Here is a 27,194-nt window from a genome sequence, read left to right as displayed (position 1 = left end):
AGTTTTAAATTATTAGATCATAATCTAACTATAACTTGTACGAGTATGTTTCAAATTCATTCTAATAAATCGTTATCCTTGTTACTAAGCAACAGTTGCTTAAATCTAGGCTAAATAAGGGTTTGTTCATATAGTAAAACTGTTAAGCGCATTACAGAAATTGCATACTTCATGCATATTAGTTTATTCGGTCAGAAAAAAGTGTAGAAGTAGATGTATCTGAAAATGTTTAAGGAGGTAAAATAATCTATAAAATTATTACTAAATTTAATAATACAATAACCTAATCTGAACTTATAAAAATATTTGTTATCGTTCATTTATTGCCAAAATACAGTTTCTTTCCTGTTCCCAGTAAAAATGTGATTCAAGATTCATTGTGGTAACTTATAGCCTGACATCCTGAACAATATCAAAGCCTTTATCACTAACATTACTTTGTCTTTTAGTTTTCATTGATTTTCTTTACTTTTTTTTCAACTCTGTCAACAAACTACAGTATTTTATAATTTGAAAAATAAAATTTATCCCCTGATTTTTTCAAAGAGCGTCTTTACAGAGCGTTTTTAATATTTTAAACATATTTGTGAAAATGAAAATAAGCTAGCAATAGAAAAATACTAGATAATATTTTCAATTTTCCCTTTATTTCTAAAATATGCTAACTAGTTGCTACAAGATTAATAGCTGGGAATTGAAGGAACATTTACATATCAGTTACATGAATGCGCTGTCTCAATTTAAGTAGGAAATTCAGTTTTTGCTTTTTTATTCCGAAAATACTGTATGAAGAAGATTTAATTAGCATTTCAATGTCAGGATATGAATATGAGAAACATTTCCGAGCAGGATGAAATTGAAAAAGAACTATCTAAGTGGAAAAGAAGATGGACACTTGAAGAGATGCGAGAGAGAACCATGGACAGCATGGATCCATGTCCTGAACATTTTCAGGTACAAGAATATTCTAGTTACATATTTTTCCGGTCTACTTACTAGTTACCCATTTTAAATTTCCAGGGGACTACATCCTAATTTGGGGATATATCCCTAATAAGTACAGTAAAAAGTAATGCCTATTTCTATTTTTCAGGCAGGTATTATGATCTCTACTTGATCAACTTTTGGTTGTAGGCGGGTGACTAACACGCTATAAATGTCTCAAGTTAACATACATTGTAAAAATTCATCATGGATCCCAAAATCTAAATTAATATCTAAATTTATACTATTGAAAATTGGAAAATCGTCAAAAGGTTGACGTTAATCAATAAAAAGAACCATGAATATTAATATTATATTGCCAAAATTTTTCAGAATCTATCAAATTATAAAAATCTGATCCACTTTAACTTGGTCTATTACGAAACAACGCTGAATCTTTCAATTATATTTTCAGCGAAAGAATTAATCATTCTTTCAGTATTCCAAAAAAAATAGTGTCACTAACGATAGTGCTATGCCTCCAAATTTATTTATTTTTGGTTCTATTTTGTAGGCACTTTTGCCTTACAGTTCCGTCTGGCTCCTGCAAAACCTCTGCTTAAATATTAAGTTCCTTCATTGGCTTCGATATTCAGCCATTTTTGCTGTTTATTTTTACGTTTTATCCACCCTGTAACTGATAGACATTTTAAATGTTGAGGTGTTGACTACTAGCCGAACCATCATCCAGTACTCCGGATCATTTGATTTTGAGGTTACCATCCTCAAGCCTAGTCGCCAACTACCACGGCCTAGAGAACCTAGGCCGTCCTTAGATTTAAATTTGATCATTCAAGGTCAGTCCAAATTTATAAAACAAGTTACAACAAGAAATATTCTATTTTCTTTCTAGAAATTACATACGAAATTAGAAGAAATCATTGACATAGTTGATCCCGAGTACAAGGATTATATAAATGGAAGAGAGAAAAAGAAAGACAATCCAAAAAAAGCTACAGAGAAGGAAGCCCTACTACAAACAATTAAATTTGGCCCTTCATCACATGAAACGAGTCAAATGAGTGTCGAAAAGGTAATATTGAGACTTTCCATGAATAATTTCTCTCAACTGTAATGTAAAAAACCTTTAAATTAACAGTTAGTGTCCACATTTTAAGTACCTATATTTTATTTTTTGTTTTTGTTTAATGTAGCCTATTAATATTCTTAGATAGTTGAAATCATTACCTAAATTTTTTCATCTGTTGGTTTCCATGGAGACATTTTTCTGTTTGGTATAAAAAAAAGGAGTCTTTTACACGTCAGATTCATCTTCTATTGAAGTTATTAAATCTTCTCCTTCAAGAGAGTGTATCGTGGACAAATAAGAAATAGGGAATGGGTGGAGCTATGCCTGAGAAGAAGTATAAGATGCTCAAGTCATCATGTTTGTGAATTTTTTGGTTCTTTAGTTTGATTATCAATCCATCGAGTTGATATAGATTCCCCTCGTAATTCATGGAAAGTTTATCGGGAACAAATCCGTGATTAATCATGCCATGAAAGTTACAGAAAACGACCGTCGACTGATTTTTAAATAACCAATTTGCACTAAAGGAAAGTGTTGTTTAACTGCCATCCAAGTAATGACCACCCATCTTAAGGTAGTATACAAGGTTTCTCTTCTATATCTATTTAAAATCAAATTTTATTATCCTTTTTTCGAAATCAGTTTTAAGGAAAGTTGAAAAATTATTTTCTGAGGGGCTTTAAGTTGCCGCGGAAACTTAGTTTACCTTTTCCGCAGTGTACTGATGGCGACCAACGGTGATGTTTATACATTGCTAGTTCTGGAGAAAGCGCACGAGCGAGCACTTTCGGTGGTTTTAACCTGAAGTGATCCTAATCAGCTGCCATCAGTCTCACATGAAGACCATCTGAAGCTACCTTTATATAGTAGACGACAGGGCAGCAAAAAAATAACTTTAGTATGATGTAAGTGGAGTTCAAAGTTGTGATGATTATTTTAAGAAGTAATAATCCTAATATTAAAGAACCCTTTTTTGGGTGCCAAATTATTGATTTGTCCCAGGCACTAATTTCACTAAGATCACAATTGAATGGCACGAATGATTAAACGAAAGAATATAAGAACACTCTACAGAGTAAACTTTTACCATAATATCGTGATTATAAAAATCACGCTAATCTTAGAGAAATAAAAAGGTTCCTGAAACATTTTCTTGGTTTTTAAAAATGTTTGTCATTAATTAATAAAAACAAAAATTTGTGAAACAATCTATAATTTTTTTTTTTTTTTTTTTTTTTTTTGGCGCATCAACAGCTGAGGTCATTAGCGCCCGGAGCTTTTTCCAGTGCACTGCCGGCCTCTGGACAGTGTTCTCTCGTTACAGACAACACTGTCCGTCACCGGACAGTGAGCTGTAAGAAGCTCCTAGGAAGAGAAAATCTAAGGGTCAGCTGCTGGATTCGAACCCGGGACCTCCGCGTGGGAGTCCAGTATGCTAACCTCATAGCTAATCCCTTCCCTAATCTATAATTTATAAATAATTTTATCATTTTAATATTTTCTTTTACTTCTTCAGCTATTTAAAGGACAAAATGCTTTTGGAAGAAGAAGTAGTATAGTGAATTCCAGAGCACTTGTATCTCGCGATTCCAGTTTTTTACCTAATATGGAGACGCTGGAAGAAGACTTTCTTACAATTAAAGAAAGTGGAAAAATATCATCGTTGAATGAACTTTTAAATAAAATGCTTGCCGCAAAGAGTGATACAACTGATGAAAATAAATTAAGGGTAAACAAATGATATTTAATTTTCATAGAATTAAAAGATTAAACAAAATAATGCAAAATAATCCAGAAAGCAATAGAGCATTAAAGTTTAAACCATCTTTTATAAGTAGAAATCCTATTAAAAAATTTAGCCCGTAGTAAAGTTCGAGCGAGTCTTAACGTCCAACTACCAAATAGGTGAGGGAGACATGCTTTACTATTAATTTTTTTTTTAAATTTGAATTGGGGATCCCCAACTTACGCTTCATGATCTTAAGGGCAAAATTTTACGATCAAACTGTTTCCAAGTAAAGAGTAGCGCTAGCCTTGAAGCCTTAGCACTATAATAATAACATGTTTATTGCTTAGAGAAAGTAAATGATGATCTTAGATATTTTTACTTTTAATTTGCAGCTATTCGAGAAACTCTGGCATGCAAATTTTACTACACAGATACCAAATGTGCAGTTACCTCCCAGTTTGGCCAAAACAGTTGCTGAAGCGGAAGATATGCTAAAAGATGGCGATGAAATAGTTGCTCAGTTTGCTATAGATTCTGCAAAAAGAAAAGCTGATATTTTAGAATTACAGGAAAAGCTGAAATCAAAGGGAATAAATTTAAATTTTTCTCATATTTAGAGTACGGAAAAGTTTAAATATGAGTTAAGTAAACAATTTTCAGATAAATTCTGGTAATTGTTAAAGGAGCTGATTACTCTTAAAAACCTGTGTGAAAACTCACACCGCTAATTACGCAATAAAATTTTTGTATTAAATTTGTGCTTAAAAAAAGTTGACTTCAATGTGTATGCGATAAAAAATGAAAAACCATCATTCTATAAAAAAGAATTAAACTTAAAAACAGCTTGCTGACGCTTGTTAAATCTAAGATTCAAAAAATAAAGTAAATAAATAATAAAAAATAAATAACAAATAAAAATAAAAATTATCTATTCTCTAGTCGTACATTATACTCAAATGGTTCTTTAGATGCTAACCTACCTACTACACTCCTCACCCAGGAGGAGGAAATTTAGAAATAGAATTTTCCGAGGAAAATGTTTCAAATAAATGTTCTAAACCACCAAGAGTACAAAATGGTGTACATAGTGTAAAGGAAATCGTTTCTCTTTCGAGAAAACAAAAAGATAAAAATATTTTCAGTAAAGTGAGTTCCATCTAGGGGTAAAATCAAGGTTACAAACAATAACCTAAAAAAAAAGCATTATCAGACCTGTCGGCACATACGTATACCATCGAAACATCAGTGTTCAGGAAAGAAAATGAAAAGATTTAAGGGGTTTGGGGAAAAAAATACTCATAAGAATAATTGGCCTGAAGTACGTGATGGGCTACTGGAATGCCAAGGTATAGTCACCCAAATAAATAAAAGGAGATTGAGATGGTTGGGAGACGTGGAGAGGATGTCTGCGGGGAGGTTACCTCAAAAATTATTAAGTAGAAAAACTAGGAGGTGCAAGAATTCCAGAGCTCTCTCGGATTTAGATGGTTGGATGACGTAAAGGTAGATCTCCGACAGGTTGAAAGTGAAAAGATAGCGCCTTATGGCCGAAGACCCTAAACGAAGGGAAAAAACTTATTCGAGGAGATCCAGGTGTGCACCTAGTAGTAAGTAGTGTTACTTTCGGAACTTTGATTGCATGTTTGCTGTCAGTTTCACTGCTAGGACCAAATCTAGAATTAAATTTTCAGCTTCCAGCAATGTTCAGTATTTAAGATATTTTGGCCACACACAAAATTTTCGGAAAAACTACTTAGAGGATCGCAAAATGGATATTTGCGGAGAAAACTCAAAATATAAAATTTGTCATGAAAATTTCCTCTGACTAGTAAGAGAAAGTCAACAATTATCAACAGATTATGGAATGAATTCACTTTGCACAATCGAAAAGAACTCCTTGAGTGAGTAATAATGTCGCTCTATCATATAAGATATATAAATTTACATCTCTGCTGATGACCTTTCCAGATAAAGGATTCAAGTGAGCTAGTGGACGACCAGAAGACACAGGAAGAAAAGTAAAATTAAAAAAAAAGTGAACGTAAATAGATGAAAGAAATAGTAATCTGCAGAAGCGACTATTTGCTCTGCATCTCTGATCACTTTCACTTTAAGCATTACTTTTTATTTACTCATCCACTAGTTTTCCCACTATCAATAGTAAGAATTCAAGAATATAAAAAAATATTTTACTGCATTTTATTTAATGTTATCTAGGTCCTCATTACGATTTTCAAAATGCAGAATATTACGTGAATGAACTTTAAAATTTAAAGATTTTACTACATCTTTAAACACTACATACATCTTTACTACATAGATAAGTATTATGGACAATTCCATAAACGAGATTTTTGAACCTTTCCATTACTATCTTTCTCTCTGTAACTGAAGTTTTTTGCTTCCTTAAGGTTTCAGTTTAAGCTTATGTAAAATACCAAAATGTTAAGAGCCTAATTGACCTATTTGATAGGAAGTATTCTTATAAAATCTTCTTAAATTGCTAGCAAACTTAACATTTTAAAGCAATGATAAAAATAATGTAGTTTTCAGTTCAGAACTAGCCATTCTTAGTCTTCTAACTTTCTTGATCTTACAGCCCCGTGAAGGGCCTTAGCCTCCTTAATTTTCCAATAGAGGTTTCAAGACATATTGAGGTTTTGCAGTGTAGGATTAACCTTACGCTTAACCTCCAAAACTTTGGAGGTGCCTGGATTTAAAGGGTTTACTCCCTTTGCAAAAGCTATGTTCAAGGGAAGATAGCCCTTGGGTGTGTAGTGTATGTGTGCTTTGGTGTGCTGGTTTACGTTAATATAGCGCAGGTGTACGGTGTCCCTGTTGTATAATGAAAGAGCATGGTGTACAGTGGCAGGACACGTGGGATTTCAACACCCAGGAAGCTGCGTGCAACAGGACCTTCTGCGAGATCAGAGTAGTCATTAGGTTGGCAAATTATAATATAAATTATTAATTGAAAGCAATTGAATGGGCTTTTGTGCATCATCAGAGTTTATTCCTTGAGATTTGATCGCTTGTGTTTAGAGGATTTAGATTCCTCTTAATATGTGTCTGTCACTGTTAGTGTTTATTAAAAACATAAGAGATTCTAATTATCTTCACCGAACAGATGAATCCGATCATCGGGAATAGAACAAACATGTATGCTGTGACGGATGAAAACAACGAACATTAATATGTTTTGTACAATAATGTGTTATGTGTACAATAATTATTGTACACAAGGTACATGCAACCGTTTTTTCAATACAGAATAATCATCTGGACCAAATAACCACATTATCCATGGAACATCGTTTAAATTTTTGTGGCTCTTCAACCAAGAAATATTTCAAAACATAAGTTCGCTCCTAGTAGAATTTGCTGAAATTTATTAAATTATTAGTACAGATATACTGGCTTTTTTCTTTTAAGTACTCCTAGAAGATTTTAGCTTTTGATGTACGTATATTTAATAAAATTATATTTTCGAATTTTGTACAACTGAAACAAAGAGATGAATAGATGATAATTATGCAGTCTGTTTACTACAAATCAATAGAATATAGTAAATAATAATAGTATATAATAACAGTACCGCACTCTTAGATAAGCTAGCCCCCAATCCCAAACTTTCCTGGAGGTCTTATGTTAGAACAACAAATGGTCTATTCATACAGATTCATTTCGAATTCAATCAAAAGAAAAGAAAATATTTGTATAAATTATGTTAAATTGACAATTTATTTGTAGAATGTGCTCTAAATTCAAAGAATTCATCCAATTTGAAGAAATAATCAATAGATCATTAGATCAATGTCATTCCAATAGAGTAGAGAAACACATATTAATAAGGATATTTTTTGAGGACAACTAATTGACAAAACCTGATATAATAAGGAGGGTGAAAGAAATGCTGTTATAATTTCTGCATTCCTTCTAAAATCAATCTTCGCGAGTAAGATGAACATTGCCAAATTAAAGTTTCCCTTATGAAGTGAAACTCATTACAAACTGATAAATACTAATAACTATGTGAGTGAACTGCTTGCTAATCAAGTTAAATACTAGATCCATGCCAAATATAGTTTTGACCAACCGTGAACTGTTGCACATAGTAATGACATACATAAAGTAGAGAAAGTAAATAACACCAAGGTCAACGATAGTGAAGTGCGAGCGTTCCGCCAACTCGTTGTTTACATGAAAGTACTTTGTTGCACCACTACTGTTAAGTCGCTAAATTTAAATTTAACGCCAACATCTTCTGGTAGCAAGGTCGTCGCCTGTTTCCTATTCGGATGGGAGGAGCTAAAATTGTCACACATCTCACAAGGAGTAAAGCACACACAATAAAGAAGGACCATTTGAATAAAACAATAATTGCTGAAAAAAAATTTATCAAGTTAATGGACAATTTTCAAGCTTGTATGAATAAAATAACATTGTTAAACACAACGTTTCTATGTTCGCTCTTATCGCCAATCCGCTTAACTTTTAAATCTATACCATTGTAGTATTTTGCAATTCTTTGTAGGCTGCTGAAAGAACAACTCAACTGGAGACGCATGGCTGGAACGAACAGTAGTGGCTTCAGCAGAGCTTTTTCTTCGCCGGAATGAAAGATTCAGATTCTCTTAAGACGGCAATGTCTTTTAGTTCTTCACTACTATATTTCTTTCATCATGAGGATAGTAACTGGTCTTATTATCTCGACGCTGTACCTACCGATGAGCAAATAAAGATCAGCACCAAATCGCCTATTGCACCCCATTAAATGCTGCAACGTGCCGTCATCTCAAGCAGCAAACCCAAATTCTTTCAAGAATCGTTAATCTTCGACCATTTCCACAGACGAAAACAAGACTCGACACTAAAAAAGGTTATGCGATCCCATTGGTTGACCACTGAGGTATTATTGGTATCGGTAGAGCATGGATTCCTTATGAAGTCCTATCCTATTCTCATGAAAACACCTTGACACCTCTGACAAGTGAGTAGCCTTCAGCATAGTCGTAGGAGTTACATGAGAGTAAGCTGTTCGCCTAAAGTTAGCTCATTAGGCACAATGGTCCAAAAACAGCTAAAAGGCGAAACCTCATTTCGGACAAAATAAGATAGAAGGCGAGAAATAGAATAGAATAATTTAAATCAGTGTTTAATAATAGTTAATACTATTTAAATATTTAAATAATTTTCCTTAAAATTTATAAAACATACGTAATATTTTTCCCTTCTTGAATTTATATTTTCTTAAAATAAAACTAGCATTCAAGGGTTAAAATTAGTTTATAAACTTAGCTTCTTGCGTCAACAAACCAACATGAATGGTCAACACTACTGCTGTTTTCAGCTTGATAAAACCAGCAAAATTTAGAGAACCAATCAAAATGAGAGAAAATAAAGGTACAAGTTGCTGCATGCCTTTAATGAAATCAAGACCGAGAGATCAAGTCTACCTGTATTAAGTTGCAAGTTGAAGGTAGAAAGTAACATTACTGATACTTTAATCTGTTTATTGCGAATTCTAGGGATTCAGCACACCAAAATAAATTTCTTAAAAAACATTAAATTGGAAGCTATCTTTGCATATCTGCTATCTATTAAATAATTAAATTGATTCTTTATAGAATAATCCTAAGACATTACTTACTTGCCCTTAATCTTCGGAAGAAATAAATTACAAACACTTCAAGGGGTAAAAAAACTTATTCTTACGTTCATGAATAAAAGAAATACAATCTGGAAGAAACTGCTGTACTTAAAGAGAGCTATGAAATTATGTATACCTACATTACAAAAGAAATAACATATTCCTCACTGATGATTTCAGTAATATCAACAAATTTAAAAAAAAAGTAATTTATTTAGATCACACGTTAGTTATTATTATTATTTAAAATTCTGTGAAGTTCATCTATTTGAAATGCTGATTCAACAATAAATTATTAGCAATTTGGCAGTAAAACCATAGATTAAAGAAATAATTTTACTCTCTCTCTCTCTATGAAATGATGAATAAATCTAGCTGGGAATTAGAAATTAGGATTTTTTGAATTGTATTCACTTAATACACTGAAAAATTGTGGTTTAAACTACAGTATCCGCCATGACACGCTTCTTTTTTTTTATTCAGAATTAGTTTATTTTTATGAAAAGATTGTTAATCTGTAGTACATTAAAGAACCTATACAGATCAGAAGCATTACTTGAGGACACTGTAGGTAGAACTCTGTACGAAACAAATGTTAGGCCAAAATCTTAATTGCATTTTTCTGCATGCACTGTTTTAGGTGTTCTTCAGCGATTATTTTTTCGGGTTTTCTCATCATGACTCCAGAAAGTTTCTTTTATTTATGCCCGCAAAGTATCCTTTGTATTATAACAAGGTGATTGATTGAGAATTTGTCTTGATTTATTTAATTATTTAAATAATTATTTTATGGAAACGATTATTAAACCAACTCCCCAGCGCAGAAACCTCACTGGAGGAAATAAGAAAAGGTTTCCACTGAATTTTATCTGGTGCGCCTTCGTAGCAATAAGAAATAATAAATATATTTATAATAAAGTAATAAGAAATATTCTTGGTTTGTAAATCTAAATAATATCACGATTATCAGAATAATACGCTTTTGCAATTATTAACTGATTTATAATTTAAAATTGCCTCATTCAGTTCCTTCTTAATAGAAATCTGTAGTAAATTACTATGTTTATTACATTTAATAATATATATAAAAATTGCAGTACATGTAAACGATGCAATTTAGTAATTTTTAGTGAAATAAGATTTTACTATCCTGTAGAATTTATATCAATTACTGCAGCGATTTGCTCATTGAATAAATTTATTAGAAAAGCAGTCTGTTCGCACATAATACAAAAAAATGTTAATGGATAGTTCTTTAAATTTTATCCATTGAGTTCTACATTTTTTCAATGAATATTATGCAGTAATTTGAAACTGAATTAAACAGAAAAAAAGTAGATAAAATAAGCCTCGCGCACAGTACGAGCGGAAAGAGAAATGGCCAAATGTTAACAAATTAGATAAAACTTATTTAAAAACAAAGGCAAAAAACAGTCAAAATCACAATTACTTGTCTAGGAACCTGTTGATCACCAGTAGCAGTAGTTCCCAAAGAATGATCCGCGGAATCCGCCTCTTGTACTCCTTTGCAAAATGTAGTAATAACAATAATAAACATTTCATACTAGAATAGTAGTTCATACTAGAATCCCCTGTGAAAATCCCGGGTTCGAAACCAGCTGCTGGCCCTTCCTAGTAGCTTTTTTATATCTTCTAATCTGTTGATAGTGTTGATAGCCCGTAACGTAAAACACAGTCCGGAGGCCGTCAGGGCTCTGGAAAAAGCTCCGGGCGCCAGTTGTTGACGTGCCTTAAATGGCTCAAATTCTGCTTATTAAACTCTAGTTGCAAGGTTCTATCTGCATTAAAAATCTCTATTAACAGCACGGGGAACTCCAGCGATACCGTAACTGAATTATATTTATAGAAATACTTGTAACGATAAATTAAATCTGATGGTCAGACTTTGGGATTGTAACTGAAAACGTCTACAACTAAAACTGGACAACAAAAAATAGCAAAAACAGCGATACCATTATTGCAATCTCTAATGGCATTAAATTATATTGTGGGGAACAAGTTTTAAGGAATTTTAATTTAAATACAATAAACGTCTAATTTTATAGAGTGAACGCTATATTTTAAAATGGATCATAGAATTTATTAACAGTAATAATGATCAATAACTTTTGTTATAATCAAAGTAACTAATGCTTGATATCATAAAGTCAGAACGAAAATGATTTTTCTAATAAAAAAAACTTAAGTGGTTATTTAGGTGGTTAAATATTCTCGTATGAAGTTAAAAGAAACCAGCCGATTTCATCGAAACTTCTACAATCTTAAAAGCTAACCAGTAAAATGGGCTTCTGCTCTTTACTTCCTTTTACACTACTACTAAGAGAAGGCACTCGTATTATGTTCGTGTATGGATATTAAATTATCACGGCGATTGTCGGTTTATGAGTTCTCTTGAAACGCTAAAAATTAGTTTTTATATTTTTGACTGTGTATAGTTCACACAAATTCAGAGTTAACACTAAATACATTTAGATTCCTCACTGGCTAAGAATTCTTAGTTGAAGCCAAACTCTAATCAATGGTACTTTCTGAGACTCAAAATGCACTCTCTGAAGAATTATGTGCGAACAACTATCGGCACGGATCAACTACATATGTAACTGAGCTTGAGTTAAATAGTATTCCAGCTTACTTAGCGGGCATTTTCGGCGACTGACTACATCTAAAAAGATCTTCTTCTTCTTTCTTAGTGTTCTGCTACTGAATACTATTTAAGCAGCAAGCGTAGATTTAAGGTAGGACTTAGGCACCTTGAAGTATAATTCCGAGATCTATGGCAAATCTATGACGCTTTTACATAATCAATTTTTCGGTTTTTTTAAATTTCCTCGTGAACAACTCCAACGATTTGCTTTAATTTTTTTGGGCCAATTACATACATGTGAGCTAACTTTTATTTGCAGAAAAATGTCTCTCAAAGTAGTACTGAATGAGTGATGCGGCCAGGCTTCCCTTTTGGGTCGTTAGATCATTACTTCATCAGACGAAGTCGTGCAGTTTTTTGCGCTAGATTTTTATATTCAGCATATAATGTATTGTATAATAAAGTAGCTTAATACTGTATTGGTAATAATGAAAATCGATATGAGAATATTACATATTATGTTTCCATAATACGAAGTGTTAAATCATCCCACAATGTTGAGGATGCCAATATGTAACAGTAAAAATTATCTTTATTCTTTTTTAATACATTTCAGACAACATAATTGAATGAGATTATTCTTCTTATTTTTAATTAATTCAATGGATAAGGGCTACGATTCCCGCTGCAATGTTATAGGTGTAACAGCTACCAGTAGTATGTAATATGTACGATATGTAATCTGCATTTTACGATTGTTAGAGCATACAATTGAATAAGAGTTAAAAAACAAAACAAAAAATTGTATTTTTCTGTTATAATTAACATGAATAACTAACTGAAAATGACCAAGTAATCAGTTCAATAATATCTTATGTTTATTGTGTTTCTAAAATTATTTAATTAAATTAATTATCAAAAATTAAAAGGTTAAATTAATATGCGATTCTAGTAGACATTTGATTTCAATAATTCATTCTCTTATTGCAAATGTTATGTGGTTCAAATTTGGTAATGGTAGGTTTCTTTGAAAGTGTTTTTAAAAGATGTAAAATTGAACAAAACACGATGTATGTTTCTGAAAGGAGCATTAATTACTAATTATTTTTTAAACAGAGAGATGGTTTTGCTAGAATTTGTACCATTGCTTGTAGATTATAATATTTTCATTATAACTCCTTTCTTTAATAAAAATACATTATTGCAAGTAATTTTGATTAAACTTGTATTTTTAGGTGCTAAATCTTGCCTAAATTAGAATAAAATTCATTTCAGCGGCCGCTGAAAACACCAATAAAAGATAGCCAGTTTAAAGTTTAAACATAGAGCAGGGATTACTCTAATATTCAGGAAAAATATTTGATAAAAAGCACTTTTTGGGAGTTGGATTCGGAAAGTAGTTCGTCTTTTTAGCGGTAGGTTAGTTGCCCTTGGTGGCCAGTAAATCTAAATAGGAAAGACGCCAACCTGTGACAATTTTGCCTTAACCAATGCAACAGTAAATTATTTAAAGGGTTGGCGATAATTGTAAATGATATTAAATACTTTATGAGCCAATAAATGGACTGTTCCAAAAGATCTGCCTTAAAACACTCGTGTATAAATTCATCTTTCAGTCTCAGTAGAAGAAAAGTAAAATCGACGTAAATTTGATCGTCCAAGCGACGGCTCGTAACACATAATACTCGTACGTTGATGCACTTTTAATTCAAGGACTATTTCAAGAAGAAAATTTCATGTCCTTGAATCTATTGATAAACTTATGATTTTTTATTTGATAATAATAGAAATGTCATAAAATTAGATGAAAAAATATTTTTCTTGAGTTTGAATATTTTTTGTTATAATTTTTTTTATACTATGCTTTAAGAATGATGTAATTTTTGCTTCCATATCAACTCTCAATTCTATTTTAATGAAGATTAAAAACTTCTGCCCTAACACAGTTTTAAGGAAGTGATTTTTTATATTTTAAGCGAGAGTTCATGATCTCAGCCTGACCCCGGCGAGATGCATCGCCTAGTTCGTGTGAAAGTTTACGGCAGACAATAATAAATAAACGTCGTTCTTATAGAAGAAAGTGGACAGCTCGCCAATCTGACATCGACCTTAGCCCGCCTACGCACATCATCAGTGCTGCGAAGTCCTGAGTATAAAGTTGCAAAAAGAAAGTAATTTCTGAACTTAAGGCAGAATTTTTAAGAAATAAAAAAAAAAACTAAGAAAAGTACTCAATCATTGTAGGAGCTCATTCCTTAGGGTTAATGAAAGCTAAATCTTTCTTAACAGCAGAAACTTTAAAAACATATTACAATTCCAGAATCATTATTTAAAAATATTTAATAGATTTTTATCGAAACTACTTTTTCTACCTACAAACAAAATCCTTCTCAAAATAGACTAATTAAAGAAAATCAACCTAGTTGGATATCCAGATTATTCATTACGATCTCATCGAAAATATTCTCCACATTTGACCATTTAATTTATTTATTATGCTAATTAGGTATTTTAAATTTAAGCTTACATCTGGCGCCTCAACCAGCGCGATGTATTAATTCAATTGCTAGATTTGTATCGCTACGTCATTATGTCGTACACTATTTGTTTTGTCATCAAATTCTGTAACCATCATGGTTTTTGGTTAAGATCTGTGATTTCTAGAACTGTGCCAGAACATTCTGTCCAAAGTCGGTCATTTTCTTTCTCTTCTCATTGTGCACAATCAGAGAACAGCTTACTTTAAAGTCTTAAAAAACGTGCCTGCCGTACCTGATTTTTAGTTTAGGTTATAACATGTACATAGGTACTTTATGTTACCAGGTATTTAATGCTTCTAAGCTACATATATTCTTTCATTATTCAATTTTCAAGTAGTTTTACAGGATTAGTTGAAACATTCTTATGGTTAAAAATTCTGCTTGTAGAGATTAGCGTGTGAACAAATATGTAAATGAAGGCCAATTTTGTGTTAACTTTCATCGATCATATGGAGTAACGAGTTTGCTAATGGAAATCACTTAGAGGACTTATAAATCTGAGTAAAAGAAAAGTAAGCTAGAAAGGTAAGTAAGCTCAAACCCAATTTCTAGCACAACACAGCTAAACTATTTAACAATTTACTGTCACACTATCGGTATCATGAATTCCAAAATGATTATCGTAAAATTGCTTATTTGAAGCATGAAAATTTCTTAAATGACCTTATTAACACAACGTCTGCGTGAATCCCTGGTTTCTCACAATTACAGACTGTATAACTATGGGAAATAATGCTATGTGGTGGGACATTTCAGGCCATCCAAATTATCTCACTTTAATTTAATTACGAACTGACTAGAATAGACTTTAATTTATTCAAGAAATCTCTTATAATGTGAACCAAAAAAATATATTATTCACCTTGTTATGACGGTATTTAATATCACGCTAGAGCTCCTTGTATTTATGTAATCAATGAAAACTTTGATTCGAACTATATTTTTATAGTTACTGATTAGAGGATAGAAAGCTAAACGAAAAATGAACTGAGAAGGTTTTTTTCACATTTTAATAATTAGAACTACAATCAAGCGACTATTAATTGCTTCACCATAGTCTAACCAAAATGAGAATGGCCATGAAAAAAGATATTCTTTGAGATAAAATAGAAGAAAAGAAAGATAAATGAGAGGCACACTTCCGCTACGGATATTGTTTACGTAAGCTCATATAACTGCAAGTGTTACAAGTTTCTTTTTGATTCTGGATATTTCTATCCAGTAAAAAGTAAAGTAATCGTAGAATTTAATAAATGTGGCTCCTATCTCGCACAAAGCTTTCCCTTATTCTTGATGAAAAATACACCACACTTCCTCACATTGTGTCCGCTAACTCATTGTCCAACACCTATTGTGCTTCTTTTAGATGCCAGTTTTTAGAGTCATCTTTTTTGTGGATAATTTTCAAAAGTAATATGACCACTTTTAAATTCAGCTGTCAATCTTTTCACCATTGAAAATGAAGGAGTACACTCCGTACAAAACTGTAATGTAGTCAATAATTATATAATTTTCCCCGTGTGAAATGATCACAGGTTTAATTTGTTATAAAACAAATATTAGTAAGAAAATAAAGTATTACTTTTAAACGATTCTAGAGTTATTTCCTCCTATATGACAGGAATTATTTCACTGGTAACTAGAACGGGGTAAGGCACATACGATCAACTACGAATCAAACCACTAGCAATCAAATGGTGTATCACTACATCAGAAATTATAAGAGAAATTGTACCTCAAGAGTCCGTGTACGGCCGCAACTTCAGAGATCAAGCTCACTTGAGCTGAAGAAAAGCAAGAGTGAACAAAAAAGCAGGCAATAGGATGTACATTTGTACATAGTGAAGGAAATTGAAGGGGTTCGGCTGTGGTGGCGGCATAGAAATCAACCCAGATCAACTATTAAAAGCAGAGACAGATAATTTTGAGTCTCATCAACAAGCTGTTCGAACGTGGCAATGAGAAGAAGATGCGAAAGTGGCCCAGTGAGCTAGGCCAGAAATAGCGAGTGTAACTCGGATGGGGGCGGCAATTTAGAAGCTACTAAGAGATAAGGGGTGACAGGTGAACTTAAGAGAGGAAGTGTGGAAATGAAGTTGCATATAATGCAGGTTCAAGTTTAGTTATTCAACAAGTATGAGTAATAATATTAAGAAATGCTTTTTAAAACTATTCTAGAGTACAATAGGGTGAAAAATTAATGCCAGTTTCAGCCATGATAAACTTTATTATGCCGAGCTTTCGACCTAGGGACTAGGTTCACATTCAGTCCATGAACAGACAAGACAGAAGACACACCAACCCTCTGATGATGTAAAACAGTACATTGTAAATTAGCCCGGAAGATGACCTAGTCCCTAGGTCGAAAGCATAATAAAGTTTATAATGACTGAAACTGGCATTAATTTTTCATCCTATTGAAACTATAATTCAGTCACCAAAAATAATGAACAGTAATATTCTAAAGTTCTTTACTTCTATGTACATGAGTGGAGTTATTGCAAAAACATTGTTAACTGGATGAATTTTTATTGGAGATATACGATGAATACTTGCAATTGATTCACAGAAACCTTATTCTTCATTTCTGAGAAAGTATTCAGACTAGAGTAGACTTCAAACTGGATCAATTTTTACATGTATAATTATTATGGAATTAGGAAACTAAATTAGTATTTTATTTCTTTTTTAAAGGAATACTTTAGTCATCTATTTGATGAAAATTTATTTTATTCAAATATTCGGAAATAAAGATTTGTTATTGTATAAAGTTTAGTCAATAATTATTGATGAGTATTACTGAGTAACTTCGCAATTCAAAATAGCCTTAAATTTGATTTTATTCCTTTTCCGAAACTGATCTTGAACTTCTCGAGCTGAACAAAAAAGCTCCGTATAAGGAAAGCATTAAAACGTGCGAACTTGGAGAAACAAACTTGAGGGTTTGGACAAGTGGTGGACCAAGAAATCCATCTGGAGAAAATAATTTACCACTTGACTGTATGGAAGTTTTTAATGAGTTACTACCTTTCCAAAAAATAAGTTACATTTTATTTTGCCCGCAGTAAGTGAGGTCATAGGTTACAGTATGAAAGTTTTGGGTTAAAGTTTATTACGTCCTGATTATTTTATTTCAGTATTTTTTTTTTCTTTTAGAATGATTTTTTAATGTAATAATAATAATAAGGGTATTATTTTTAATTAATATATACATAATCTTATAACCAGTAAATAATATTTCCTCAAATCATGGACAGCAATCCATCTGCTTGACCAATCCAAATTTTATTTAAAAATTTGCAATTTACAATAGCAGCCAGAACTTATCGCATAATTTCAGTTATATTCTATGTTCATATATTCTAATAAATAGCTTTTAAGTGATTTTTTTAATGTAATTTCTGTGATTTCTGTTCATTATTTTTAATAATATCATATATTTCCCTGTATGTGTTACCATTATCATACAACAAGATGGTGTTCAAATTTGCGGGGATAAGGCAATTCATTGTTAGGACAGCCCTTGACAGATATTTTCCTCCTTTATTATTTTTAGGACATTCTAATATTAAGTGTTTGGTATCTGCTGTACCTGAGGGCAAGAAAGTTTTGATATAAAAATTAGTAAAGTAGCATCTCAAAAGAAGTAAAGATTAATAGTGTCCCCATTAGTAATTCATATTTATTTAGGTTCACGTGATGCATACTTCTATTTCTGAATGCCTTGAAAGATCAATTTAACATTATCGATAGCTAATAAAATCAATATATCTTAAGATGAATATAACAGTTAAAAAATTCCATGTAAATTAGGCGCAACGATACGATTATATTGAGGAAGTATTCACGAGATGCCAACTTGTATGTACCGTGGGATAAAAAAAGAAAACATACAACACCTTTCAACTGACCGTGAGAGTGCATACTGGTGGAAAAACGTAACTATAACTAAGAGCACTTTGGCTAACTTTCACCGTCGCTTCAATTGATAAAATAGTAATAAATTATTGACCAATACATAAGAATGTTTTTATTAATTCTTGGTTTGTACATCTACAGTCAATCTAAGTAAAAGTTAGTCTAAAATTAAATTTGTCAGTATTTAACAAAGCATAAATACTAAAGTACAAATAAGAAAACAATTCTAAAGATCAACAGACGCTTCGTAAAGAAAAAATGACATAAAAATACAAACTAGATGATTATCTTCTCTAGAATATGAACAATCTTCCGTATTAAACTTATAATAAAATATTGCTTTTTATCGTCAATTATGATAATGTGTGTAAGCATAATAATGTAAATTTGTGCTATTATTAACTATTTTCAATTAGCACAACCGCTACAATTTGGATTAATTATACCAAATATATATCTGTAAATCCAGAGAGTGGTCATCACGTTTGTTCTAGTGATTTAAGCCCACAATTTAATAGTTATAACTTGGACAGAAAAAAAAAAGAACAATAACATACAAATTACAATTATTGAATTTAATAAAACCATGATTTTATTAACTAGAAAAGAACTTTACCTTATTACAGCTTTAGAGCCAAAGATAATATAACCTTGTAGCTTTACTAAAGGTTCAGATGCTTTTAATGTGGCACAGGCCGGCTCTAAAAACTGACATCCCATCTCCGCCTGACTTATTATAAAATCATTGTTTTTTGAAAAAAGACAAAGTAATATTCTGTAATGAAATTAGACTTTTAATTGTTCGTTTACTTAAATTTGACTGTGTGTATCTTAGTAAAGAAGATATCGTATTCATGCCTAATTTCGTAAATAGTTTTTTCGCTGGATATATCCGTTTCATTGACTCATTGATTCAGAAAAAAGGTGGTATTTAGAAAACGGTTTATTTGCGTGAAAAGAAAATATTCCAAAAACGAAAATCGCAAGAAACAAACTTTACGCTGCATTTGGAATCTACCAGGTCCTGATTATAACTTTCCGATCAAAATCCCTCAACTAGGACAACCTCTTTACTGATTACTTTCCTTTTTATATGAATTTTTAAGTGAATTAAACGATATAATAAATTAGTTGTACTCACATTTAAACTATAACTTTCATTTGAAACATTTTTCCTGAAAAATTCTATTAAGTACTCTTAGGAGGGGCGACAGGTGCCATTTATGTGTAATTTAAGGATCCTATCGGCAAGTAGGGGTGTACTGCTACAACACCAGTTTGAAGGAAATCCGTCAGCGAAAGCCGCTTTGTATAAAGGATTAATTATTTTTAAATCCTTCTAACCATTGGCTATTACCAATGGCAAATTCTACTTCCTTCCCTTTCTATCCAATAAAAAGCCAATAAAATATTATGAGCCCTAAATCTGCACTTACATCTTTTGCTCTCTAAAAAATATCCTGTGTTCCGATATACCACAACAGAATTTTCGTATTCTACCTGTACAAAAACAAACGCTTGACGTGGATCGTCTACCAGACTGAAATGACAAGTATTGTATAACCGCTTTAGACTGCCCAAACAATTTCTTGACAAGAGATTCTAACTGTCATTATTTCACAAGCGACAACTCAGCCTGATAACCCATTTGTCTTATGAAATAGAACCTTAAGGTTAAGCTAAAAGTTCCAAGCTCCAACTGATCAATTCCCTTAAGCAATCTTTCATACCATGGGTTCATTCGTTTTGTCTATAACTTTTCTATTTTTCTGCGACCTTAAGCTCCCATTTATTAGCAACGTTAATTCCTCTTCACATAAAAAATTCCATAAAACTCATCTATCCATATATAAATATGCCTTAGCCAGAGATCACTTTTTTCTGATCCTAAACAGACAAACTCTTCAGTCGCCTCAAGTCGCTGGGGATCTCGTAATCATATTTTATTAAGTACAGTGAGTGCTGTCATTAGGTGGTTCCTCCACCTAATTAGTGTACGTTGTTTTTTTAATGTTTGATTGTGTGTATCAGTTCAATCAGATTTGCTTATGCACGATGTAAATAAAAAATGCAGTTTTAAAAAGAGTATTTTATTTTTTCACGAAAAGAGATTCCTAAAATGAAATACATTACGCGCAAATATCTACAACTTTTATGAAATAAATAATTTTGCAAGAGAAAATCATGTTTTGATCGAAGGTAGGAGAGGGGTGGGGTAAGACTACACTTAGGTGACATTTCAGTGTGAAGTGCGGTTTTGTAAACCGTAGAATATAAATAAAAATTAAATGTGACTGCGAATTTCTTGAAAAAGTAATAAAGAAAGTCGTTTGACTTTCAAATCTAGATGTTTTTATGCGACATGATTAATTTTTAACAGTAAGCCGAAGTGTAAACAATATATGTGATGAACAACCTTCAAAGTGCAAAAAATGTTAGTTTCGCAGATATAGACATGCTATATTTCCAATTATAATACACTCAAAATCAAAATAAAAAATATTTATACTTAAATTAGGCAAATCTATTGTTTTCAGTTAATATTTCAATAAAAATGTAAATTAATAAAATACTTAAGCCCTAAAAATATTAAGAGAAATATCAAACTAATTCATAAAAGTAAAAGAACAAATCTGGAGGTTCTGCTGGCTTCACATAGATCTGAATCTATGTGCCTACTAACCAATAGTCAGCTGATAAACAAGTTGTCTTCAACGAGAGAACACTGAAAGCAGTGCACGAAATAGGCATTGAATGCCAATGAAGACTTACTTGAAACGCTTTAAATTAAATATTAATAAATGCAGAAATAAATTTGTTATGTTAGACGCAAAATAGTGCATATTACCTATCTCCCTTGGTTTAATCAACAGTAGATACCAGTTGGGAAAAAGAATCCCTGGGAAATCTTACGACAAAACCCAATTCTCATGACTTACCCCCACAGAACTTTATGGCGAACAGCTACTAAAATGAATACTTAAAGACAATTTGCAAAAGCAGTGGGTGGAAGAAAAACAGTTTCTTTGGTCTATAGAAACTGAGGAAGACCTAAAGTTGCGGAGTACGAAAAAAAAAAACTAATTATTGAAAATTATTTTTAAACTTCAAAAAATTAATTTTATACCTTCTTTTTCTTTACTATTTCAATGCAAAATTTTTTTTTAAATAAATGAGGCAAGTCATATCAACTTGAAAGTACAATTTTTCAAATTTACCATGTTCAAGTAGTTTATATGGGACATAACTACGTACCATAGTATGTGAGTTATCCGTGGAAGTCACGCTGGCTGCGGAACACACCAACAAAGAAAGCACTACGTGCTCCATGACTGGTTGGAGTTAGAATACCCGGCGGCTGGAAGGAGATGACACTCTAAACAAATTCATTGAGGGGGGCTCCCCTCTTCAGCCTTCAATTCTTCTTTCATCACCTCAAAAAAGAATATGAGAGACCCGCTTAAATTCTTTAGCCAAGATATGTTTTAATGGTCACTTTCGTTTTAATTACTTAATCTAACTGATTAATGTGCTTAACATAAAACCTGTTGTAAAGTCATTGAAGTTGTCACAGCTTTGCTGAAACTCAATATTAATACATCACACGTACCAACAAATCAAACAAGATAAAGTTAATGAGAACTTTATTAACCCTTAACATGATCTAATGAATGAATAAATAAATATTTATTTCTATAAATATACATAAAATAAATACAGAAGTATAATGTATAATAGATTTTAACCTTCTTAACAAGTGATGAACGAGAAAGGTAAAGTGAGTAGGAATCTATCCTGTCCTTTTTTCCCTGCATTCCTAGATGAAGCGCAAAAAGGAGAGGTAAAACCAGCAGCTAGAACATGATCTATTGGTTTATTAAAGACAATCTTCAATAGAAATGTTAAAACATTTGAACTGTAAATATAATTTTATAGCGAGAAGATTTAAATATTTGGTGCGAATTATCTTGCTATCAGCAAGGGAAAATATTGCAAAATAGTGAAATTTACATTGTCTTCACAAGAAATGTTGCGTTCTTTTGAGCCTACGAAAGAAAAGTGGTTCTTAGGAAACAAGTCTCTTTGGGTAGTATTGATTAAGTGAATTATATTACACTATATTATGAGTGCAATCATTCTAGATGAGAAGATTAATACTTCTATTTCGTCTAGATACTCTCGTGCATCCGGAGGAAAGTTAGCAATCAAAACTCTGCAGTATCACACTACGGTATGCATTAACAAAGGTTTAATTAAATTTTAGATCCAAAAATATGAATAAGGTCAATGATAGTTTTGGTTTTTGGCCGTTGTTAGTTGATTTGGGGAATATTGAGGTGTGGTCAATAACAATTTCATTACTAACTTCATTAGCTTTTGCTTTATTACTTTTTAACCAATAAAATTAGGCTTAAAATTCATTGCCTACAAGGATAAAAGTCCTTTTACAAAGAGTTTTCGTTAGAAGAATCTAAACAATTTGAAACAAAAATCATTACAACAAAAATTAGCTTTTTGGAAAGTTGAAATGAGAGCAGTATTCCCGCAGGCTACATATATAACGGCACGTTATTGAATAGTTAGTGCTAAATCCGTTTGAAAAACTGCAACAGTACAATAAACCGTTCGCCTAACAAATCAAATACCTATGTTATTATTTGAATACAATTCGGAAACCATTCGCCTCTCAAAAGGATACCGAAGTTCTAACTCTGTTCGCGGTGAGTAAGAAAACAAATCTAATAATAGACTTGTCCCGCAGAAGTGCGTAAAAGCCAATCGGGCTCTTGCTTTAATTAATGTAAAGCTACAAAGTTACTAATTCTGAAAAAAGACAGTATTTCTACAACCTATGACTTTTTTTTTACTAGCGTTCACTCTGTGGTGGTGCCCTCTGTTTCTCTAAAACAAATCCTCGTACGGTACTCTTGGTAAATACGTCCAATAACATAAGATAAAAGTTAAAGTCAATTTCTCTTAGATATTTTGTCTGTAATGCCTAAATTAAAATGGAAACGCCAAAACAAGGAACTGTTTTATAAAGAAATTGATGGAAGAGCGAACACTATCTCGTATAAATCTGATAACCATCAAGAAAATTTAAAGCAATGAACTGACTTAATTTTAGATTTTCATAAGTATAATTTACTAAATTATAGAAATCAAAATTTTGTTAATAAACAAGATTGATTTGACAAGAGACTGTGAGATTACTCGCTCCAGATTACTCCATTAACTGAACATTTTTAGAGAAACTGAATCTGCCATAATAAAGGGAATATACTTAAATATCGCAAGGGAATATAAACAACTTTGTAGTTTTAAGAATTTCTTTAAAATACAATTAATAAATTTAAAAATGTCAGAGATTCAAAAACATTCTGGCCCTTGGTTCGTTCTTTGAGCTAAAGCTAAATCTCCACCGGAACTGGTTTACAGGAGCAATCTAGACTGTTATTTAATGAAAATTAAATGGTTAATTAATGTTAGAGGGGTGATAAATACACATTCAAAAATGAAATTAAGTTATGTTTGTTGTGTAACTTTGACAAGAGAGGTGTTTTTCATTTTGTAGTAGTATGTCCCATTCTCAGAGAATTTCGAATTAAGACACTTTAATAAAATTATTAAAAGCAACAATGCTTTTTTAAATTTAGCTGACAAGATCCTAATACTAAAAGAAACAATAAATATAAAAAGTTATTTAATATGATTTGAAAGTTCAAACAAGTTCGTCCGTAAATTTTGTTAGCTTTGTACTGTTATGTTTCGTTTTTTTTTCTTTTCTGTTTAAGTTCAAATTTTATTAAGAACAGATTAATTTCAATTCGTTTAAACCTTATTTTACAAGAACAAACTATTTTAGTCACAGATTTTATTTTTTATTTAATTCTATCTTATTTTATTTTACTTTTACTATTTTTTATAAAATTTATTTTTATTTATTTATGTTAAAGTCAGGTTTATTTTGCTTCATTAGTTTTAATTTTGATTAAGTTCTCAGTTTTTGTTCAAATAGAGACAATTCCATTTTATTTATTTTCTTTTCGTCACTTTCCTCGAATACAATAAAGAATACGTTAGGTAGAGACAACCCCTCAGACGATCTACAGACAGTTTTTTTTTTGTCAACTATATAAAAATAAACTTGTTTGTAATGAAGTAAATATTAAAATAAAGACTTATTATTACAAACAGGACTAAGACGAACATCATTTGGCCAAACTGTCAGAAATCTATATATAACCTCTAGAACTGTGAGTTGTCCGTCTTCATAAAGCTGGGCTATCAAACGACCAGCCTACATGTCTGGTACTCACCAAAGTTCATATAAGTTAGTGTCAAGAAAACTTATGGACAACCTAAACCATAAAACATTAAAAAGATATACTGTTCACAAACGCTATATAACGCTAAAAAATAATGCTGTTTATTTAAGTAAATTGGAACAAGAAATGAATGAAACACTAATTGCTGATAAAAAAAAAAATGGTTCTGAAATGTGATTCGTCACGGCCCATGCATATTCGTTAGAACGATAGTACGAATGTGTAATATTCGTGTACTATATGTAGCATAGTAGTGTGGAAAGAGTTAACTATGAAATCAGAAAGTACCTACATTATCTAACACATTCTCAACATCACTTCCTTAGTGCAGTAGCATCTTCTTTAAAAAGTAATCAAGAAATCCTTTAGAAGGAAGCCACAACAGTTCTATCACAATGAATTATCATTTAAGAAACTGTGTTGCCACCTCTACTAACTTACCTAATCAGTGTAACTAGTTAATGTTTATTTACAGTAATATTATTTTTCAAGTGTTTCATAGCTTCCACAAGAACTTGTTTTTAAAATTAAAATCTGTTTAATTTAACCCTTATTTTTTACTTTTTGTTTTATAGAGCAGAAGCTTTGATTACATGGTACTCCTCAGAATTACTTTCATTTGTTGCATGGTTAACGAAGCTGTCCTTGATATAGTGCAGCCTGATGCTCTGACGCGCTGAACAAGTGAAGGCGTTTACTACTGTGAACGTAAGAAAAGCACAGTTCAGTTCCATGGTCTCACGATAAATTCATGACTGATTCTTGTTTATCAGTTCCATATAAAGCACGACGTTCCGTTCCAATTAACTCCCTTTTTCAATGAAGTTATGTATTTTAGCTCTTTAATTATATTGTTTGGTGTAACCTATTCAAAGTTCTGAGTAAGTGAAAATCGTGTTTTAGGTATAGAAAACTTAGACGGGCTCTCAACAAAACCCTAAGTAAATTGTAGCACATCTAGAAAGGGTTACAATGAAATTTTAAATAATATTACTACTTTGGTATCTCACAAGTTGATTTATATGAAAGGATAGATATGTACCAATGGACTCATAAACATAATCATTTTTTCATGTGTTAACAACTACATTTCACTTTTTAAAAATCAGCAGTAAACAATCCCTAACCTTGTATTCCAAACTCGTAGATGGTATTGCTGTGGTTCTTTATATTGTTCAGGCGAAGCTTTAAACATCCTACTTAAAGTACAAAAGCTCAGAATTTGAAAAAAACTTTTAAAAAAATTATAACTGTAAATATTAATGATTTACGTATAAGAACCTCAGTAGTTTGTTTTTTAATTTACAGCATTAAATTTCTGACGACTTAGCTGCAACAATTCATTTGGGTAATCCCTCGAATCTTTCGTATACAAACTTCTTTAACCCTGCTTCCGCTACTTCTATATTCTGGGTATTGGTTTCATGGCAAATGGGTATCACGATAGTTTAAGTTTTAGACTACTTTCATCATAAGTTAATGTGCCATTGTTTTAATGCTGTTTTTATTTATTTCGGCGTTAGGCCACTGCTTTAAGAAGAAAAAAGAAAGTTCGCTAAACCGATCTCATTACCATTCTCAAGATACTCATTTACACATTTTTTTCGAACCCCGAAACATTGAGTCATATTGAATTATTGCTAACATTACGAAGAACCGTACATTGCACTCAAATGCAAATCTTACCTCAGCCTCTTCGCAAGAACTACATCAGAATAAAGAGGTTTTCTATACATATAAATGATTAATAATAAATTGTTCCGCACATACAAAATTTATAGATAACCCTAAGAACCATTTTGGAGAAAATAAACAACCCAATGAGTAAATACGCAATTTCGATATAAGATATTGCTTCAGACTGGAACAATTTTAAAGAAAATAGTGGCAGTCGTTTTTGAAATAATCATGAAAACTAGAAAACTGATTTAGTAAATTGACTTCTTATTGACTGATTTTTACTAAAATCTTAATATGCTACTTCGTTGGCATTAAGCTAAAAACCAAATTAGAACTTGCGATTTTTCGTTTTTGAGTTACATTGGATACATACATAATATAAACACTCCTGCAAAGTAGGTAAATTTGTAATTTGCAAATACACACTTACAAATTTGTTAAAAACTTTTTCTTTTTTTTTTTTTTGTACTCAGGTGACCTCGAAACGTTTCTGTTGAAATTAATATTTCCTTTGAAAACTTAAATTCGAAAATCTACACGATTAAAATTCATTCCCTTACTTAGTACAGAAAGAAAAATGAAAACGTAAAATTTTATTTTAGTAATTTGGGTTGTATTTAGTTTTTAAGCTAGGATCATTGCTAACAAATGCAAACTTTATGTTGACAGTTATATGATACGAGTGGTGCTCGTATGATAAATGAAAAGACTAATCATCAAAGTGCGCAG

At 31.6% G+C, this 27,194-nt stretch overlaps 2 protein-coding genes and 1 long non-coding RNA gene across 4 annotated transcripts in view; 2 read left to right on the top strand and 1 right to left on the bottom strand.

Annotated features, from left to right (window-relative positions):
• Window positions 1-21,870, bottom strand: part of LOC141460134 (uncharacterized) — a 69,438-nt gene extending 47,568 nt beyond the window's left edge. The window contains exon 1 of the mRNA XM_074139825.1: window positions 21,712-21,870. Coding sequence (XP_073995926.1) covers window positions 21,712-21,786 — 75 coding nt within the window. The 5' untranslated portion in view covers window positions 21,787-21,870. The remainder of the gene's footprint in view (window positions 1-21,711) is intronic.
• LOC141460142 (uncharacterized) lies at window positions 87-8,488 on the top strand. 2 transcript variants are annotated; one of them, XR_012461750.1, is made up of 6 exons: window positions 87-237; window positions 820-954; window positions 1,838-2,017; window positions 3,531-3,743; window positions 4,136-5,350; window positions 5,435-8,488. XR_012461750.1 is itself a non-coding variant. In XM_074139839.1 (5 exons), the coding sequence occupies exons 1-5, from the start codon at window positions 214-216 to the stop codon at window positions 4,358-4,360; spliced, it is 777 nt and encodes a 258-aa protein (XP_073995940.1). In that variant the 5' UTR covers window positions 87-213; the 3' UTR covers window positions 4,361-8,488. The 2 variants fall into 2 exon arrangements, 1 of the variants encoding a protein (XP_073995940.1); XM_074139839.1 differs by having other exon boundaries at window positions 4,136-8,488.
• Window positions 14,576-27,128, top strand: LOC141460183 (uncharacterized). Its single transcript, XR_012461778.1, has 3 exons — window positions 14,576-14,821; window positions 14,926-15,063; window positions 25,361-27,128. It is a non-coding gene; the product is annotated as an uncharacterized lncRNA (long non-coding RNA).
• Window positions 27,129-27,194: the final 66 nt, after the last annotated feature.

Source organism: Rhodnius prolixus, unplaced genomic scaffold, assembly GCF_049639745.1.
Source record: "Rhodnius prolixus isolate KJV_2025 unplaced genomic scaffold, Rpr scaffold_1, whole genome shotgun sequence".
Taxonomy (NCBI): Eukaryota; Metazoa; Arthropoda; class Insecta; order Hemiptera; family Reduviidae; genus Rhodnius; species Rhodnius prolixus.
This window is presented reverse-complemented; position numbering and strand designations above follow the sequence as displayed.

Coding starts and splice junctions, on each gene's coding strand:
- LOC141460142 (XM_074139839.1), top strand. CDS start 214: ATGTATCTGAAAATGTTTAAGGAG. Junction 2,018..3,530: donor GTCAAATGAGTGTCGAAAAG/GTAATATTGAGA, acceptor TTACTTCTTCAG/CTATTTAAAGGACAAAATGC. Junction 3,744..4,135: donor CTGATGAAAATAAATTAAGG/GTAAACAAATGA, acceptor TTTAATTTGCAG/CTATTCGAGAAACTCTGGCA.